General features: G+C 41.1%; 1 protein-coding gene across 1 annotated transcript in view; it reads left to right on the top strand.

Annotated features, from left to right (window-relative positions):
- The window catches only part of CAST (calpastatin), a 49,621-nt gene that overhangs the window by 2,887 nt on the left and 29,290 nt on the right, over positions 1-17,444 (top strand). Inside the window, exons 2-3 of the mRNA XM_031507329.2 lie at positions 2,096-2,161; positions 9,149-9,220. Coding sequence (XP_031363189.2) covers positions 2,096-2,161; positions 9,149-9,220 — 138 coding nt within the window. The remainder of the gene's footprint in view (positions 1-2,095; positions 2,162-9,148; positions 9,221-17,444) is intronic.

The following is a 17,444-nucleotide window of genomic DNA, read 5'->3' on the forward strand; positions in this document are numbered from 1 at the left end:
TGAGTTGGAATAAACATATTTGTCCACTGAGTCAAAGAGTCTTTATTATAGATGCTGTTTGACATTGCCTTCTGGAGGGAAGATGTCATGCTTTTAGTGTCTGACTTGAGTTTAGGGATAGCAAAGCTGTGGTCCTTGTCCTGGTCTGTTCTGCTTCCTTTCTGGGCACTGAAGCTGCCCAGGGGTCCCTCAGGGAGTTGTTCTGCCTGAGGTTGAGGGAATCCTGCCAGTCCCTTTCCGTATGTCCCTCCTAGTTCTGGGTCTGGGTGCTCTTTTGGTGCCATAGTCCTGTCTGCTGTGGGTTTCTTTGGTGCGAAGATGAGGTGGACTTAGGGAGGAAGGGTAACACAGATTCAGCCCTGATAAAGGCTTGGTGTGCTCAGTAAGAAGCATTTCCTACATTCCCTGACTTGGTTTAGTAAAAGGAAAAAAAAACAAAAGCCCTAGAGACCCTACACTTCAATTGGTGTTACTGCTTTTAAGGCTATGTCTGAATTTGAAGAAGAAAACAAATGAAAGCAAGAGAAGATTTTAATAGCTGTATTCAGGATAATACTTGACTTTTGGAGTATTTTGATGCTGGGGGTATCCATGCAAGAATAGAGCCTGATCAACAGTGCTCTCCTTTTAACTCCTGAGCCTTATGGCAGTGCTGGCTCTGAAATTCCTGTTCTGTCAGCAACAGGAGACTTGCTGGCACTGCTCTCACTGATAACGTGTGCGATGTGCTTTTATTGTAGCAGTAAAAAGCACAGATAGCTGGGTAAATTGTGTCTCTACTGGAAGTGCTATTATGGAGCAGTGAATCAATTAATCTCTTACTTGAATAGACAACCAAAGGGGTCTTGTTTTTCCTCTAAAGAGGCACATTCGGAATATGATTATAGCATTTCTAAATTTGAAACTCACTGAGCGTCTCACTCATAACCAAATTAGTTTTAAAAACTTGAATTGTTAGAGGTTGTCCAAAACAATTATTGACATTTTTGTTGCTATAGTACTTTTTTCAGCTTGCATTTTCTCCTGCTGATGTGCTGGAACTGATTTCTGTTGAACATAGTGCAGTGATACATGGATCATTACTTTCTGCCTATAGCCATGTAAAGAAGAATCTGCAGGAACTCATTACTTGGTGGATTAGCAGGCTCTGCCTCCTGCTGCTCAGTCCCGAAAACAGAAGGGAATAAATGGGTCTTGAATCATCTCCTGTCTTTACTTAACGAAACAAACCAGATGTGAATTCTCCTTCCCAGATGTCTCAGTTGCTGTGGGAAGTTACACTAGCTGAGATACTAGAGAGTAGCTGTATTATGTTGCTTTTTATATTAACTTCTTGCTTTTTGCTCTTACTATTTTTGAGAAGAGATTTTTTGAGGGACCATGTTCACCACTTTTCAGAGAGGCAGTCAGTTACAACATGCTGGATATCAGTGTGTGTGCTGAGCAAAATGTGTCTTTCTTTACATTGCTGCTGCACATGGGAAGCTACTGGGATTCCACATCAGGTTAAGTGAAAAGAAAAGGAGATAAAAGATGCAGGAAGTTCAGGGATCCTGGAAGAACAGTATTTCCTAACGTGCACCTGTACCTGAAGTGTTGGAGCTTTTTTTTTTTTCTGTATCAGCACCAGAATTACAGCAGTCATGGTAACAGCTTTCTTTCAGGTGAGGAGGGCTGGGCATAACAAACATTTCAGTGTGTCTGTGGGGAGTTCAGATGTTGGAGTGGTTTGCACACATCATGTTGGTGTCTCTCAGAGTTGCTCAGTTCTGCTGAAGCCTGTGATTCTGACATTTCCAAATCAAGCACTGGAGAATGCTTTGCTGGCGAGGGATGACTGATAAGCTGAATGTATTCCAGAACTTTTCACAAGAACAGTCATGTAACTGCCCTAAGAGTCATGACCTTCTGACTGATTTCTCTTGAAGTTATCCAGCAGGCCATTTAGAAATCCTGTCCATTAGTGAGAATAAAAACTGTCATATTGCTGGTAGCTGAAGGGAATCGCCCTGTACTGAAAAGTTTGAGAATTTCTGCGTGTGCAAGGTTACACTTAAAGTCTAAATAACTACATATCTATTTTCTCTGTTCACAGCATGGTGACAAGAAGGCAAGTGAAGCTTCTTCCAAGGCAGGAGAGAAAAAAGCAGAAGTGGAAGAGGTAAATCCAAGTATTTTAATATATTAAGAAGAAAAGTTGGTCATGAATTTCCTCCTATACTGATTTTGGCCTTTTGATAGCAAAGCGATAGTTTTTGGACAATAAACCGGTGTCTCCAGACAGTCATTATTCATCCTAGGAACATTTAGTTTTGTCTTGTGCTGCTGAGCAGCCTACTGGAAATGATTTTTTTTGCTCTGTTCGTACTTTTCCCTAACACTTCACATTGGTATCTGTGGAAGTTACTTCAGTGGAGTGTCTGCTGTGCAGTGCTGGTTCCATGTGGGGCACATCTGATGGCCCCTGGTTTTTGAGTTGCCCAGAAGTACGGGTGAAGGGAGTGCACCCTGATGCTTTCCACCTGGTGGTTCATCCACAGCAGAAGCTGTGTGGGAAATACCTTTGCCTAAGCCTGTTTGACTGCACTGCAAATCAGGGTCAGTGAATGCTTTTGTTACAGTCCCCTGAAGTAGATGATTCAGGCAATTGCTTTTCTTTCCTGTCCAGAAAGCAAGGAAAGCTTGTCTAGCCTTAGAATATGTTCCACCTTTTCTCTCCAGACAGCTTGTTTTTTTCATGAATATCACTGTGCATTTATACATTCTTGGTTTAATGCCATATTCTTTGACTGCACATTGCTCTTCTTACTAGAGAAGTGTTGGCATTTTTTGTGGGAAGGGTGGGAGTTGAGGCCTGTAGTCCAGAGTTCTGGGGCTAATGTTTCTGAGAATATACCTCTTATTGAGAATATCCAGCAAAACAAAGACTCTTACTAAAATGTATTGTCTGGATACTTCTGCTTTTTGAGTCCTTAGAATACTGCATGTATGTTTCCTCTTGTGAATTTCTTCATATGTTTTATTTTTTCCATCCTCTCTGCAGTGCTTAAAAGAGGAAATAGATCAAAAACCTCTTGCAGAGACCTACTGAGGGGCATGGGCTCCACTGTGACTCACACCTACCTCCAAAACACTCTGATTTGTTAAGCAGTTGAGGAAGAAACTCAAAATCTTTAAACAACTCTCCCAAGAGTCTGCAAAGTTACATTTTCGTTTAAAAGTCAGAGATAATTCCTATAGTCTTTGATTTTTGAGGCAGAAATTTCTAATATATCTGCAGAGAGCTTTGGACAACGTTGTCTAGAATATTGAGTTTGTTCACCTGCCTGCTAGAAAAGGTTTGCCATTAGAAAAAATACAAGAAAATATTGAGGTCTTTGAAGAGTTTGTATCCATACTGAAAGGAAAACAGTAAAATCATTATGGTTGTTGTTTAACCAGAAATAACAACAAACATCTCTTGTCCCTCAGATTCTTTGGGTGTATAATACTGAGAGAGTGAGAGAAGGAGGGCAGAGTTTTGAAAATCAAACTTAGGAAGGGCCTGATGCTGGTTTGAGTGGGAGATGCAAGTTAGCCACAGCATCAAGAATAGTGAATAGCGTTAGGGTGTAGAAGAGGCTTCTTACCCCTTTCTTCTTGGAGACTTAAAAGCAGACTGAAGAAAACACAGCAGGTTTGCTGTTGATAGAAACCTGTTTGGTAAGAAGGGCTGGAGCTGCGATACCGTGGTGGACAAGGCCATGTTGTCCTTGGAAAGATTGATCTCCATCATTTCGTTGCCTCAAGATATCAGCCATATCTCTCATATTTGCTTGCATAATTTCAGCAGTGCTGCTCAAGCTGTGAGTCTAGACAGGATGGGGGATCTGCTTGCACAGGCAGGGTCAACTTTGGGTTGAGACTGACACAATCTGTCAGTCCAGTGATGAGCAGCTGAGTGTGTATCTGTGAATGAAGCCTTGTGGAAACAGGCAAAAGCTGTGCTGGAAGTTCCAGATGTGTTAGAATACGTAATTGAAAAAAAAAAAAAAATCAGTCCTTTATCCGTGTAGATGTCAATAAAAGTGTCTGTGCTATTAGGCATTGCTCCAGGGCTCAAGTGCTAGGGATCTGTCTTAAAACCTTGATGTCTTGGTTGTTAGAACCTTACATTTATTGAGTTTACCTTCTAGGGAGAATCAATCACTTGCTGAAAATCTTGGGGAAAAAAAAAAACCACCTGAGAATCTCACTTTAACTTTACTGAAATGTTTTCATTCCTTGTGGATGTGTGTGGGGGGGAATGTGGGAAATAGAAAAACAGAAACTTCCACAGACACTGAAGGATTTGATCTGCAGCCTTAGAAGAAACATAGGTTGATACAGAAATAAAGTACATAGACATTTAGCAGAAATACTATAAAATTATGTTTCTGTAGTTGTAAGTAAGAGTATGCCTTAAGTAAGTAAGAAACTGTATTGATGAGATGGTGAAGGGTTTATAGGGTAGTAATGTACAGAGTAAGCTAAGAGTTTAAGAATTATAATAGAAGGATATGTGTGTAGGTGTGATAGCAGCCCATTGGGTAAGAGTATACTCATTGCAGCAGAAGTAAATAAAAGTGATAGGTTTAAAGTGCAAAATAAACTTTGTAGCAACTGCTAGTCCCCTTCTGGGCATTGCCTTCAGCTTATATATGTGTGTGCCGTTCTACCAATTCCAGATCCCTTCCACTTTTGAGGCCATTGGGGCAAGAGTGCTCTAGAAGCTCTTGGATGCTGAAAATAAATGCTTTAAAGGGGAGATGGCACAAAATCACTGAAGAAAAACCCAGGATGATTTATAAAATAACACTGAACTTAAGAAATCCCTGACCCACAAACTGAGCCTGGAAGAGTATTTAGAAGAAGTATCAACATAGACCTGAACTATTTTTACATAACTGATTTTGTTTTCTTTCCTGTCTGCTGCTGACCACTGCTGGAGACAGGGGAGTGATAAAAGTGAAGCTTATCCAAACTCAGGAGGGCAGGTCTTGCACTGTGACAAGGCATGTGGTCCTGCTGTCCTAATCTTGCACGCCACGTCCAGTCAGTGCTGCCTGTCAGAGGGCTGCCCTTGGGGCACAGTTTGTTCTGCTACACAGACACATGAAATCCATAAGAATAATGCAGAACAAGTGCTGACATTGTGTGTGGCTGTGCTCTGAAACCCCCCTGCTTTGAGCAGATCCATGTTAATAATGTGGAGAAAGGCCTGTTCTCTTTTTACTGTCTCAGAAGGAAATACCAAGGAGAGATTCTGTATCTGTGTAAAAGCCCAGCCTGTTCATGGCTGCTGTCTGGATGTGAAAATGTGATACTAAAAAGGAAGACAGAGTCATATATTGTAGGAATTGGAAGCCCCAGCTTAGAGTGAGGCCATATTTCACCAGGTATGGTGTGAAACAGGACTCTCTCTAACGTGTCGTGGCATTTTGAGTTGTTCTTTACAGGAATGTAGGCAGAACCTGCTTGTTCAGCTCATTGTACTTATCAGGAAATATATTCTTTACTTTGAAAGGATGACAGTGATAATTGGTGCTAAAGCATCTCCATCCTTTTAGAATTGATTCTTTGCTCTGAAATCAGTGTGACTGTGATACTTTTTAACACTGAGGCTTGTCACTTAGGATTCCTTATCCAGTAAAAGCATTAATGCTGAGTAAAGGCATTATGACTGGCGAAAATCTCGTTGGGGTGCCCACTGCTGGTCTGAGTTGTGGAAGTGCATGGGTAGTTTTTTCCTAGGGGTTTGTGAAGTTTCTTTTTAATTTGGTACCAAAATACTAATTTATATCTGCATTGTTTGTTTTCCTTCTCCTTTGTGCCTCACAGGACCTTGGCACTGGTGGAGGGGATTGTGGCCTTAATTCATCTTCAGTAGAGAAGTGGGAAGGTTCTGAGAAGCACAGCAGCTTCTTTAGCTGTCTCCCTTTTCTGTTTTGGTGCTTCTTTCGGCTAAAATGCCAAAGGTAGTTGAAAAATAACATTATTTCAGTTAAATTCTGGCACTTACTGAGAGCTGTTGCAATGTAAGTCTCTGCCTTCAGAAGGAATATAGGGTGACTGCTGCTTGAGCTGTTCTTAAGCGAAAGATTGATGGGGGAGGCTGAAATGCTGCTGATGGTTGTCAAAAATATTTGCAGAACAGAGATTGCACATCCTTGCCTCTTGTGTTTTTTTTTCTCAAGACAAGTGTACTGTAAGCATTCTTACTGCAATCTTACAATGAACATTTGAATGTTGTAGTACAAAATGAACACTTAAGTCCACATTTCTGGACACCAGTCTTAACACACATCTTCCTTTGCAAATCCATTTAGCAGAAGATTGTATAGTTCATCTCCCCCTTATTAAACCTACAGAATTAATATTCCACTCTGAAACAGTGTTCTGTCTTTTTGAAGCCACTGCTAACAATGAAGAGTAGATTATAAGTACCTGTGTGCCACAGCTTTTATTCCTTCACACACAATTCTTTACAGGCCCATAATTCTTTTAATTAATTTCCTAAAGAAGCTGTGCATTGATAGTTCATTGTCTCTGTTAATATCGGGTTGGAAAGCAAGGTGTGAGTACAGCTTCAAGGTAATTTTTCAGTTGTTTGTGTCTGAGAATGTCACAGAAGAAAAATACTCTTCCGGTTCTTGGAGGGAGAGAAGATGAAAACAGCTCTGATGTATTTGTCAATGAAGGGTGTCTGAGGTGGTTTGCATGGAGGGAACATCTTGGGAAACACCTTAACATCCTTATCTTAATAAGGGTGAAAGAAGGATAAACCAGAATTGAACAATAAACATTGAATGATGTAGCCATAGATTCTGCTTTTACAAATATATGAAGGGATGCATAAATACCAAAGAAGTTGCTGTTGAAAGATGACTCTGGGAACTAAAATATGTATTACTCCATGTGCTGTACAGTACTCACTGAGTGATGCTCATTTGATATGGTGGCTTCAACTTCCACATGGTTTATCTCCAGGTAGTATTTCTTTGTTGCAGAGGAGGATTTGTTAATTTTTCTTCTCTATCTTTTATTGCTGTTTACCACTAAATAATTATTGGCACTTACACTTTTTTCTGTAATTCTGTTTAGTTGGTTAACACAAGTTCATACTCTGATCAAGGATTTATTTCACTCTGTTAGCTGGTTCTGTTTTTGGAGGGGGGGTTTCTTTATTTAGTAGTTTTTGTTGGTTTTTAGGGGGGGCTTTTTTTTTTCCTTTTATTTTTGGGGGTGGAGTTGGGAGGTGGGATTTTTTGTTTTTTGTTTTCGGTCTGTTTTTTTGATTTGGGTTTTTTGGGTTTGGGGGATCCTTTTGGTTTTTATCTTGGGGGTTGTTTGGTGGTTTTGGTTTGGTGGGTTTTTTTTTTGTTTGTTTGTTGTGTTTTTTGGGTTTTTTTAATTGTTAGTTTGGTTTGGTTTTTTGAGGCTTTTGGTAGCTCAGATTTGCTGGGAGATGGGGAAGCTATCCTGCCTGAAATTTTTGAAGTATGTTGGTGTCGTAAGGACTGCCTACTCTAAAAGCAGTACTCTATGGATTTGTGGAATTCTGTGATTCTATGATATTTTCAGAGCATCACAGTTCTGTTAGACATAGTCTTTGGTACCAAAGGTAAATCTTGAACACCATAAACCCTGAGCCAAAGGCTGAGCATGAGATGGCAGTCAGGATCTATGGTGCTGAAGGTATGCCCACAATATTGATTCCTCTTCAGTTTTGCTCTTTTTTTCTCTTTTTTTTTTTTTTTTTTTTTTTTGGATGGTTCTTTTATGGGACTTCTTTTTTTTTTTTTCTCCTCTTTGGAAAGGGATGGCTATCACTTCAGATTTTGAGCTACTTCAACAACTTAATTAAAAGTTGAGAGATATGTAGGTAATGCTCATTACAGAGTCTTCAGTGCACTATGTCAGAGACAAAACCCAAGGTGTTCTGCGTCTCAGTACTGTCTTTACAAAATTGTAAATGCATGGAATGTGTGGTCAGAGGAGAAAATATCAAGACGAACCTGACTGACATGTGATGGAGGGGGGCTGTGGTGAGGCTCCTGTGTGTCTCTGGGGTGTGTTTGGGATGTCACTGGGCTTTGCTGCTGCTTTTTTCTTTAACCACATCCCTCAGCCTGGGCAGAGACCCCAGGTTCTCGGCAGGTCTGGACTTCAGTGGCTGTGGAGGAAAGTCCTGGGCTGGAACACTCCTAACATCCTTTTAACAGGCAAAAACCAGTGTTAGCCTTGGGTTTTGCAACATCCTGTGGCCTGTTACTGGGATGTCATTTTTTCCCAGTGCGATCCTGGATGTAAGATTCCTCCTAGTTTCACTTGGTACCAGATTTGGGCCATATTTTGTTCGTATTAATATTGTGTACATGGCCCTCTGCCTCATCTCTGGAGGTGACTGCTGAATGTGCATCTTTGCTCTAGTTTTTTTTTAATCAAACAAAACCAGAAAGAGGAAGCAGAATTACCTGAATGGCAGAGGCCTCTGGATTTCCCAGATTGTTACAATTCTTGTGTCACATCCATTGAAAACTGGAACTTTTGAGTTTGCTGGTTGAATCTCTGGGCCTGCTGCAGCCTGCCCTGCTTGTTGAAATGTGAAATCTTTTATTGCATTGTGAATCTTGTGCTTCTTAGAAAAGGCATGATTTTGCCCTTAACTTTATATCTTTACTTCCTTGCCCTTGGATGTTACCTTCTGTTTGGCCACTCACATCCTGTTAAACAGCAATAGCTTGCCCCTGTTGTTTTCGTGATACTTTTTATATAGACACTGTTGCTTTAACTGTTTGTTTAAAATGGAGTCGCTGTGCTACAGGAAATAATGCAGTTTTATGTATCCTCCACAAAACACTGCAGGAGAACTTGGGCTGTTCTGGGTGTGCACATTTCTGGGCTCTGAAATATGCCTGTGTGGATTAAAGTTATGTAGGAGAGTTCATTTTTTGATGACTCGCCTTGCAAAAATGTTTTAGGGGACATTTTTAAGTGTGCTTTTTCTTTTTTTTTCAAAACTTTGGATTCAGTTGGGCTTTTTTGTTTGCTTGCTTCACAGTTTTACTTGGCTTTTCTTTTCATTTGTTGACATTTCTGAGCTTTATTTTGTCTTTTTATTTTCTAGAAGAACCAGGCAAGTGCTAATGTCAGCAAGCCACTCAAAACAGAGACAAGTGGAGCAGCTGCTTCTGCTCAGGTAATGTGTACTTAAAAAAACTAATTTTTTTTACATGTGGAGAGAATTTGGTGTGACTCCATGCCCTGCACTGGGATCAAAAATTATTTGTTTCCCAACATTCAGCACCACAGGGATGCTCTTCATGACTTGCTAGAAATTGTAACCTGTTGAAAGGGGAGCACAAGTCAGCAGAACCACAGTCTTGACATCCGTGAGGAAATAAATGGTAACATTCTCCCTTTTCACATGATCTTTGTTAGTCTCCCAGTTATTTTAAAGAATCCTGACCCTGATGATTTCAGTGGGCACCTTCATTTGACTTTTGGGGGGCTGTGTTTTTCACCCTGAGGTGTTGGTATTTTTTTGTGTTCTGTTGACTTGGTGGATCTTGGTGAGTTTGAAGAACTGAGAGCTTGTTTTTTCTTTCACTGCTCCCAGAGCAGTTCAGCTGATAATTCAAGAAACATTTTAAAGCTGAATTGCAAAGGAGTGCAGGTGATATGCTCTGAGGGTAAGCAGGGTGCTCAGGTCTTGCAGAGTATTGAAAGAGGGTGTTGAAAATGCTCTTGCTGATGCTGCACCTGGTAGCCATTGTTAGGTGCATAATTGTCACAGGTGAGTGAAATGCATACACTTAGAAGAGAAGCAGCAGTATGCTTTACTGAGGTGAAGAAATATTTTTGTTGGAGTTTAGTGAAGTTTGACAGTAAAGTTTAGCCCAGGAAGAGCTCAGACAGGGCCAATTTTGTGGCAGTGCTCAAGAGTGAGGCAGCTGGGTGCTGGTCAGCAGTGGAGATGAGATCAGTGTCTTTGTTTAGTTCTGGTACCGTGTTCTGTACTTGAAATTCTGGGTTTCAGAAGCACCTTTTGATGTACTTCTCAACCCACCTTCACTCCCATGTGTGAGCCAGGGGCTTTCCAGCTCCTTGGCTCACCCACGATGTGGAGCTGGCTGAGAGGGGTCCACAGATCCACCACAGTGTTCCGTGTCTGGGGGGAGCCTATTGTTGGATAGGATCCTGGCAGCAGGAAGAGTTTCTGCTTTTGAATGGGATTTTTTACTTTCTTAATCAGTGCTTTTGTGAAATAATACAATTAAGATGTCTGCATGTTTCCCAAGTAATTTATTTTTCCTTTTTACTCAATGATGGAGGAAAGAAATAAATACTGTTGTCCCTTTTTTTCAATGTTTCTATCTACTACTAAATACAGCCCAGCATTTTTAATAGGTTTGTTTTTTTTTCTTACTATTCCTTGCTCTTTGCCAAGGTTTCCTCCTCCTAATCAACCTGGATGTCACCAGCTGCATAGTCCCACAGATGCTTACATCTAATTTTCTGGCTAACACAGATCTGAGTCTTTTTTTTCTTTTTTTTTTTTTTTTTTTTAGTATATGTTCTTTCTGTGATAAGTAGGAAGAACTTCTACGTGTGGAAGGCACAATTCATACATGCTATTAAGCCTAAGAACTGGAAGGTAGTGTCATGAAAATAATGCAATGGAATTGCCAAGAATTGCTGTATATTAGGTTATGGCAACTTAGAATGTGTATTTTAGCAGTACTCTCCAGTTTCTGTGACATTCCAGCATACTTACTGTAAAGATTATGTATTTCAAAGATAATCACCTCATACTATCTAATATTGACTTTTAATCAAGAACTAATTCAAATTCAGACTTTTAAGTTCCCACTCAACCATTACCACCTTTTTTCACTTAGGCTAAATCTTGTGTTAATTGTAACTTTTACTCTCAACAATCCCCTGTGATCCTATAGTGTTATTTAAAATAAGGAAAACTCAGAGATTTTGTAGTTTGTAGTGTGCAGTTGTAGTTTGTGCCACCCATACCCTTTTTAAAGCCATTTGTCTGTTTTCTTTTCTGCCTTTATTTTTGTCTCTAAAAATATTTATTAAAAACAATAATTTTGCAGGTTGGTTTTTTTTGTTTTGTTTTGTTTTTTGTTTTTTTTTTGGTTTTTTTTTTTTTTTTACTAGGAATTTTACAGGAAGGGAAGTATTTCTTAAAAAGTGAAGGCAGTGCTTTCTGCTTTCCTGCAAAACCAGATCAAATCTTTTGGTGCAATCAAAACTACTCCACAGCATTTTGGACAGTTTGGGACTTATATTATTTATTTCCCCCTGATGTAGCTGTAATAATCCTGTTGGTCAGTAGTACTTGTCATTACTTATCCCAGATAAATTTCTAAATCCTTACCAGAGGCAAAGTAGGTGGGATAGTTAAATTGTTCCAGCTCCTGCTTTTTATTAACTTATTCCTACCTTATGGTGAAATGAATTAACCTGAAGAGCCAACAGGGGGTTTGCTACTGCCACATCAGTAATTTTTCATCCTGGGTAATTTTTTCTTCATCTAGTAAGTAATAATAACTGATGTCTGGTTTCTCCTGGGGTTTCTGGCTTTCAGATGCAGGAGCGTGTGTGGTGAAGGATTGTCGCTGTGTCACGCCCGAGCATGTGGGCAGTCTGCTTGTCCAGGGGAGAGCACTCAGCTGCCTGGCTGTGTTTTCATACACATCCCTCAGAAATGCAGTTCTCTGTGGCTTCGTTTTGCCCCTGCGCTCTCTGTTGTGTCACTCCGGAGTTCCTGGAATTGCAGCCAGTGTTACTCACTGCCTCTGCTCCCTGTGCTCTGGCAGGGGTGTTAATTGTCTGCCCAAGTGTCCCGGTGGTGCAAGAAGTGCTGCCTCTCCTGCCTCCTCCTCTGCACTGAGGCCACTCAGGAGGCTCCGTCAGCAGCCTGGAGGTGCCCAGCTTTTGTGTGACTCAAATCCAGATGGATAATTTAGAGAGGCTTCGCTGAAGCAGTGTTCTGACTCCTTCATTTCTGTGACAAACCTTTCTTTCCTCTTTGATGGGAGAATCCTCTTCAGCTGCTGGTTTGTCCCAGGGGGGTTTTCAGAGAGCACCTGGCTAGGCAGGTAAATGGAGTGAAAAGGGAGGTTCAGGTGAGGCTGTCATCATCAGTAATGTTTGCTGGGTTGCCCAAGAGCAGCCTCTTCCATGCACACGCTGACTGCCAAGGGGCGCAAACCAGGTCATGGCTGCCAGGATTAGCAGGCAGCGGTGTGGGGGGGGAAAACCTGAACCAACCTCCTCCCTCTCCTGCCAGTGCTGCTGCGTTTCCTTTTACAGCCTTTAATGAAGATTTTGCCAGTTTCACAACCATCAGGAAAGCCAATTTCCACCTCAGTGTTCAATCGTGCCTATTAATAGAAGGCACTAATACTTGAGCACAGCTGGATCCAGCCACCCTTCCTGATCTTTGTGTTCTTATATGGTATTTCTGTTGATAACAGATGAAGTTTTGCTGCTTTTTATGTAGCAGATTTTTTGCATTGCTTCTAATGAGTAACTAGTTTCTTTTTCTGATTGGTGGTATAGCTTAGAGAAGTGAGAATCTTTATCTGTATTACTTTCATGGCCTATTGAAGCAGTGCTGGGAGAGCTCAACAACAGTGGTGGAAATGTAGTATTTCATTATTATTATTAATGATAATAATAATGATAAAGTATTATTATTTCGATTATTATTTCTGATTTTTCCAAGGAAGCTTCTTGACCTTAATGATTAAAGAAACTTAAGGTTAATTACTTTTAGCTGGCACCCAAATTAATATTGTTCTAAAGAGAATTCTCTCTGCTTTCTCATGCAACAAACAAGAAAACAAGGAAAAAGAAGAGCAGTTGATAAGTATCTTTGTGTGAAATCCTTACTATTTTTGCAGCAGGCAAATTTATCTAGTTTATCCTCAAAACCTACTGTCAGTGTTTTTTTTCTGCTATACACTTTATTAACTGTCACCAAATTTTTGTTTTGTGAGCTTTGCAGAAGCACCTTATTGTGAAGGAAGGAATTTTTGAGTAGAAGGCATCCGAAGTCACAGAATTGTTTGGGAATGTCCACAGAAATGCATAATTTTATTTTTACATTTCCAGTCGCATGGGGAAGGTTGGGAAGGCTACCTCTAAAATTTGAGATTAATCAGAAAAATAACAACTCAGGTTATCTGAGGACTTAATTTCCATGTTGTCTCTGGGATGGGTGTGTGTCATGACACAGATTCACATTTTTTAGGTGTTCTGCAGCAGGACTGTAGCAAATCCTGGGGCTCTTCCTGGAAGTTACCCTCAGAGCTGTTGGCAGCACCTGAAAATCAGGAAGGCTGTGCCTGTGTGGAGAACAGTGCTGTCTTCCTTGGTGGCAGGGCCATGCTAAAAATAGACTTAAACATTAAAAATGGGAATCTGCTGAAGTACAAAAGGTGCCTCATGCATGGAAGAGCTGGCTTTGTGTAAAAATACAGGATTTGCAACTTGTAGAGCTGTGCTGTGGTCAGAATAGCACAAACCTTTAATAAGAAAAATTCTATATTTCACTCAGAAATTGGATATTTTCTTTGTCAGTCTGTGGATATTTATCCCTTTCTAATTATCTTCCAGGGTTGACTTAGTTCTTATTATTTGCTCAAGGTAAAGGGCAGTACAGATGCTATTATGAAAAAGTGGTTGAAGGTTTTGTTAGTGGTAGAGGACACTTCTTGGAAAAAAACCCACTCTCTCCCATAATACCACAGGTATTGAAAATTTGATTATATGGCAAAAAGAAATTCAAGAGCAGATCACTATTGGTATTTCAAGAAGCACCTGTTAATAATAATAATCTGTAATACAGATTATTTGGGTTTGTTATGCTTAAAAATAGCCCTAGTTAGTGGCCTAAATAATCTCAATTATTTTCAATTAGTAACATCCATGTACTCAGAGTGTCTGGGTAAATCAGTCCAAATTTAGAGACTTGTAACAGGGCTGAGGGGAAATGAGCAGGTTCCTTCCCTCGGCACCAGCGCTGAGAAATCAAAAGGTGGGAGGCAAATACTGCTTTTTGGATGCTGAATTTAGCTTCACCCCTGGCTTTTGCTGCATGGCTCTCGGCGACAGCTCACTGACAGCTGGGACCCTGGTCTGGCCAGCCCCAGGAGGAGCGGCAGGAGGGGTTTGCTCAGTGTGGGAGCCCCAACTCGCAGGTCTGGGTGCCTTCCCCGTGCTGCGGGGTGGGGATTGCGTGGCTCAGCACTCGGGCTTGCCAAGGCTTGGCTTGGCCAGCAGCAGCTCCCGGAAGCCACAGCCACAGCCCCAGCGCTGGGGCGAGCAGCAGCCGCGTCCCTGCAGCCAGACAGGAGTCCCACGTCCCCCAGGTGAGCTGCCTGTTCCTGCTCTGCTCTGCTGCCTCTGCTCGAGGCTCGTTTCTGCTCACGTTGTAGTTCCTTTTCTTTTTTTTTTTTTTTTTTCCTTTTCTTTTTTTTTTTTTTTGTTTGTTTTCTCCCCTTTCTCCCCCTCTTCTGGGAATTCTGTGGGCTGTGATAACACAGGCTGCCAGCTCCAGGGCTTTCTGGCGTGCCTCCCCTGTCAGCAGGCTTGAGGCATTCCAGAGCAGTGTGTGGTTAATAAGCTTTTGAATTTATTTATTTGAATATACTGGAAACAGCCTTTTCAGACACCACGTGACACGGCAGTTTGGAAAAGAGAGAGACAAGGAAGAGTGGTGTCTAAGCTGTTCTGTATTTATATTTTTGTTTTGGGGCGGGGTTGGTATTTTTTCCTTGCTCACAGCCCACGCTGTTCTGGCTTCCAAGACCTGTGTGATTTTTTTTGGAATACTAATGCAGAGTCTACATGCCTTTGCAGAGTATTGCATAGTCAGGGTGTGGTGATCTGCAAGAGGAATTTCTTGTTTGAACTGTGCTCAGGTATCAGTAGTTTACTGCACTTAAAAATATATGTTTCAGATAATGTTTTAGCATATCTAAAATATGCTAGAGCATCTGGTAAAAAAATAATACTTTTCAATAAGTTGTTTGTATTGTTTCTGAAGTAGTGAAAATTGGGTAGGCATTACTTAAGTAATGCCACTGTTTGATTATTGTTGGTTGGAGGAAGTTAAAGTAGTGCATGAAATAGCCCAGAATTTTTAAGCATTGCAGACACTTCTGCTCAGTTCTTGATCTCTTTTCTTTTATTGGTAACTAATTTCCTAAATGTTGTATTTTTTTATATTTATATAATAGAATTTATAATAGCTACTTCTGCATTTCTGCATTAGACATTCTCTTTTCTAGACTTATCATTTGTTACACTCGATCTTTTATATAACACAGTGCTTTTTGGTTTGGGTTTTTGGGTTTTGGGGGTTTTTTTGTTTCCTTTGAATGGTTAGATATATGGGGTATGTAGAGCTTGCAGAAGATTCTGTTTCTGATCTTGGACTTGCAGAAATGAGCTCCATGACCAGTTTTTCCTTACGTTTTTGGCTGTAGAGCTTTGCACATTAGGGAGTTTGAATTCTGGGCAAGGCTGTGCTGCCCTGGTGGCCCTTGGAGGACTGAGACCGAGGACAGAGAAGAAACCTTTCTCTCCACAAAGCAAAGGAGCTGTTTTTTCCCTGAGTTGGTCTCCAGCCTCTCCACATCACCATTTCTGCCCCTTGTTTCCCTGGGAGGAGAATGCTTGTGCTCATTATCACTCTGGGGCTTTGTCCAGAGTCTCTTCTGCCAAAGGGAGAACCTAGCAGGGAGACAGGGAGGGTGATGGCCTTCAGCACTCTTTGGGAGCTCCTTAAGGCACAGAAACTGCTGGTTTTATGGAAGAAGGCAGGTCTGTGCCTGCCTTTATGCCATGCTCAGCACAAATGCTGGAACCAACTAGAAAATCAACATTTTTGATCCTTAGGAGGGAAGACCCCTGTGAGTCAGGATAAAACCTCAACAAAGTGGAGATTTCATATTTTTTTAACTGAATAATGGAGTTATTCCTTCAGAGCATGCTGAAGGCCCTTCTGAAGTGATTTTAACTTGAAGCCAATGCTGAAGTGAAAAGTGCCCCAATCTGCCTCTTTTTAAGTGGGAACAATAAAACAATGTTGAAATTTTCTAGAATTATCTAAGAACAAAGCCCAGTGACACACCACCACCATCCTGGTTATGCAGCATTGCCCTTGGATGATATTTGAACAGACAACTAGTAAGATTCCTTGACTTGGTGTTTTTTTATTTATTCTCCTGTGTTCTCCTTTCATTTTGGTAGCCGTGTGTGTGTCAGTCCATATACAGCTATTCATTAATAATTTTTTCTTTCCATTTCCTCTGCATTCTGGGAGCGAAAAACAAATTTCCTGTTCTGAGTGCTGCTCTCACTTGCCTGGCTTGATTGCTGCAGTGGAAATAATTGAATTCGTAACCTCAGAGACCTTTAGCCTCAAGATGAAGTTGTGTATTTTGTGTAGCTTTAGTGTATTTTTCAACCTCCCCCCCACCTTTAGAGAACACTGGTTCTGTTTGTGGCTCCCTTTTCATCCCAGCCATGCAGAGCAGAGTGTGGTGTGACACTGCAGACCAGGTGACACAAATCCTAGCTGAGCTCAGCAGCACCGCGTGGCATGTGCCTGGCACCTAATCTCCTGTTTTCCTGGTGCTTATTTGTCATCCTGCAGCTTGCTGCTGCAGACAGCTGTGGAATGTTCTGTTGTTTGAAACAGCATGCAGAGAATGGAAACAGTTGGCTGGAGAAAGTTGCAGCTAAATGCCCACGTGAGGCAAAACTGAAAAGCAGATTTTTGAGCTGCCCACAGAAACATGGGAGTTCGTCTGCAGTGACCAGCTCATACATTACTGTGATCCTCTCTTGTGCAGAGTGGGAACCTGAGAAGAGGCTTGACAGGACTGGGGCACTGCCTTCTAATATCTGAATATGACTGAGTGAAAGTGAAATTTCAGTGCGTGCCAGCTTGTAGTTAATTGTCAGAGAAACAGGAAGTTTCTGGGAGGAGGCAATCGAAGACTGTGCTTTAAGGAGAAATAATAATGGGGAGTTTAAAGCTGATTGTTGATTAATTTAAAAGAAACAAGGATTGTGCAGCCTGAGATACTGAAATGGTCTGTTTGCAGACACACAGAATGTGAAGGCAGCAGATGAAGTCTGCTACTCTGCTTGGAATATACTTTTTTTCCAGATCACTTCCAATATCATGGAAGAACATTAAATAGAAATTGCCTTTGTATATATTAAAGTCTTTAAAGCAGTGAGCCAAGCTGCATGCTGGAGTCTTAAGTAATTCCTCAGTGCCACAAATTGAACTGTGAGTATGTAAAGTTCTTGCTGTGTAAATACTGTGCATGACCTGTGATCAGCTAGCAAACTCTTTCCCTCTGCTTCCAAGAAGCAAA

This window comes from Lonchura striata, chromosome Z, assembly GCF_046129695.1.
Source record: "Lonchura striata isolate bLonStr1 chromosome Z, bLonStr1.mat, whole genome shotgun sequence".
Lineage (NCBI taxonomy): Eukaryota > Metazoa > Chordata > Aves > Passeriformes > Estrildidae > Lonchura > Lonchura striata.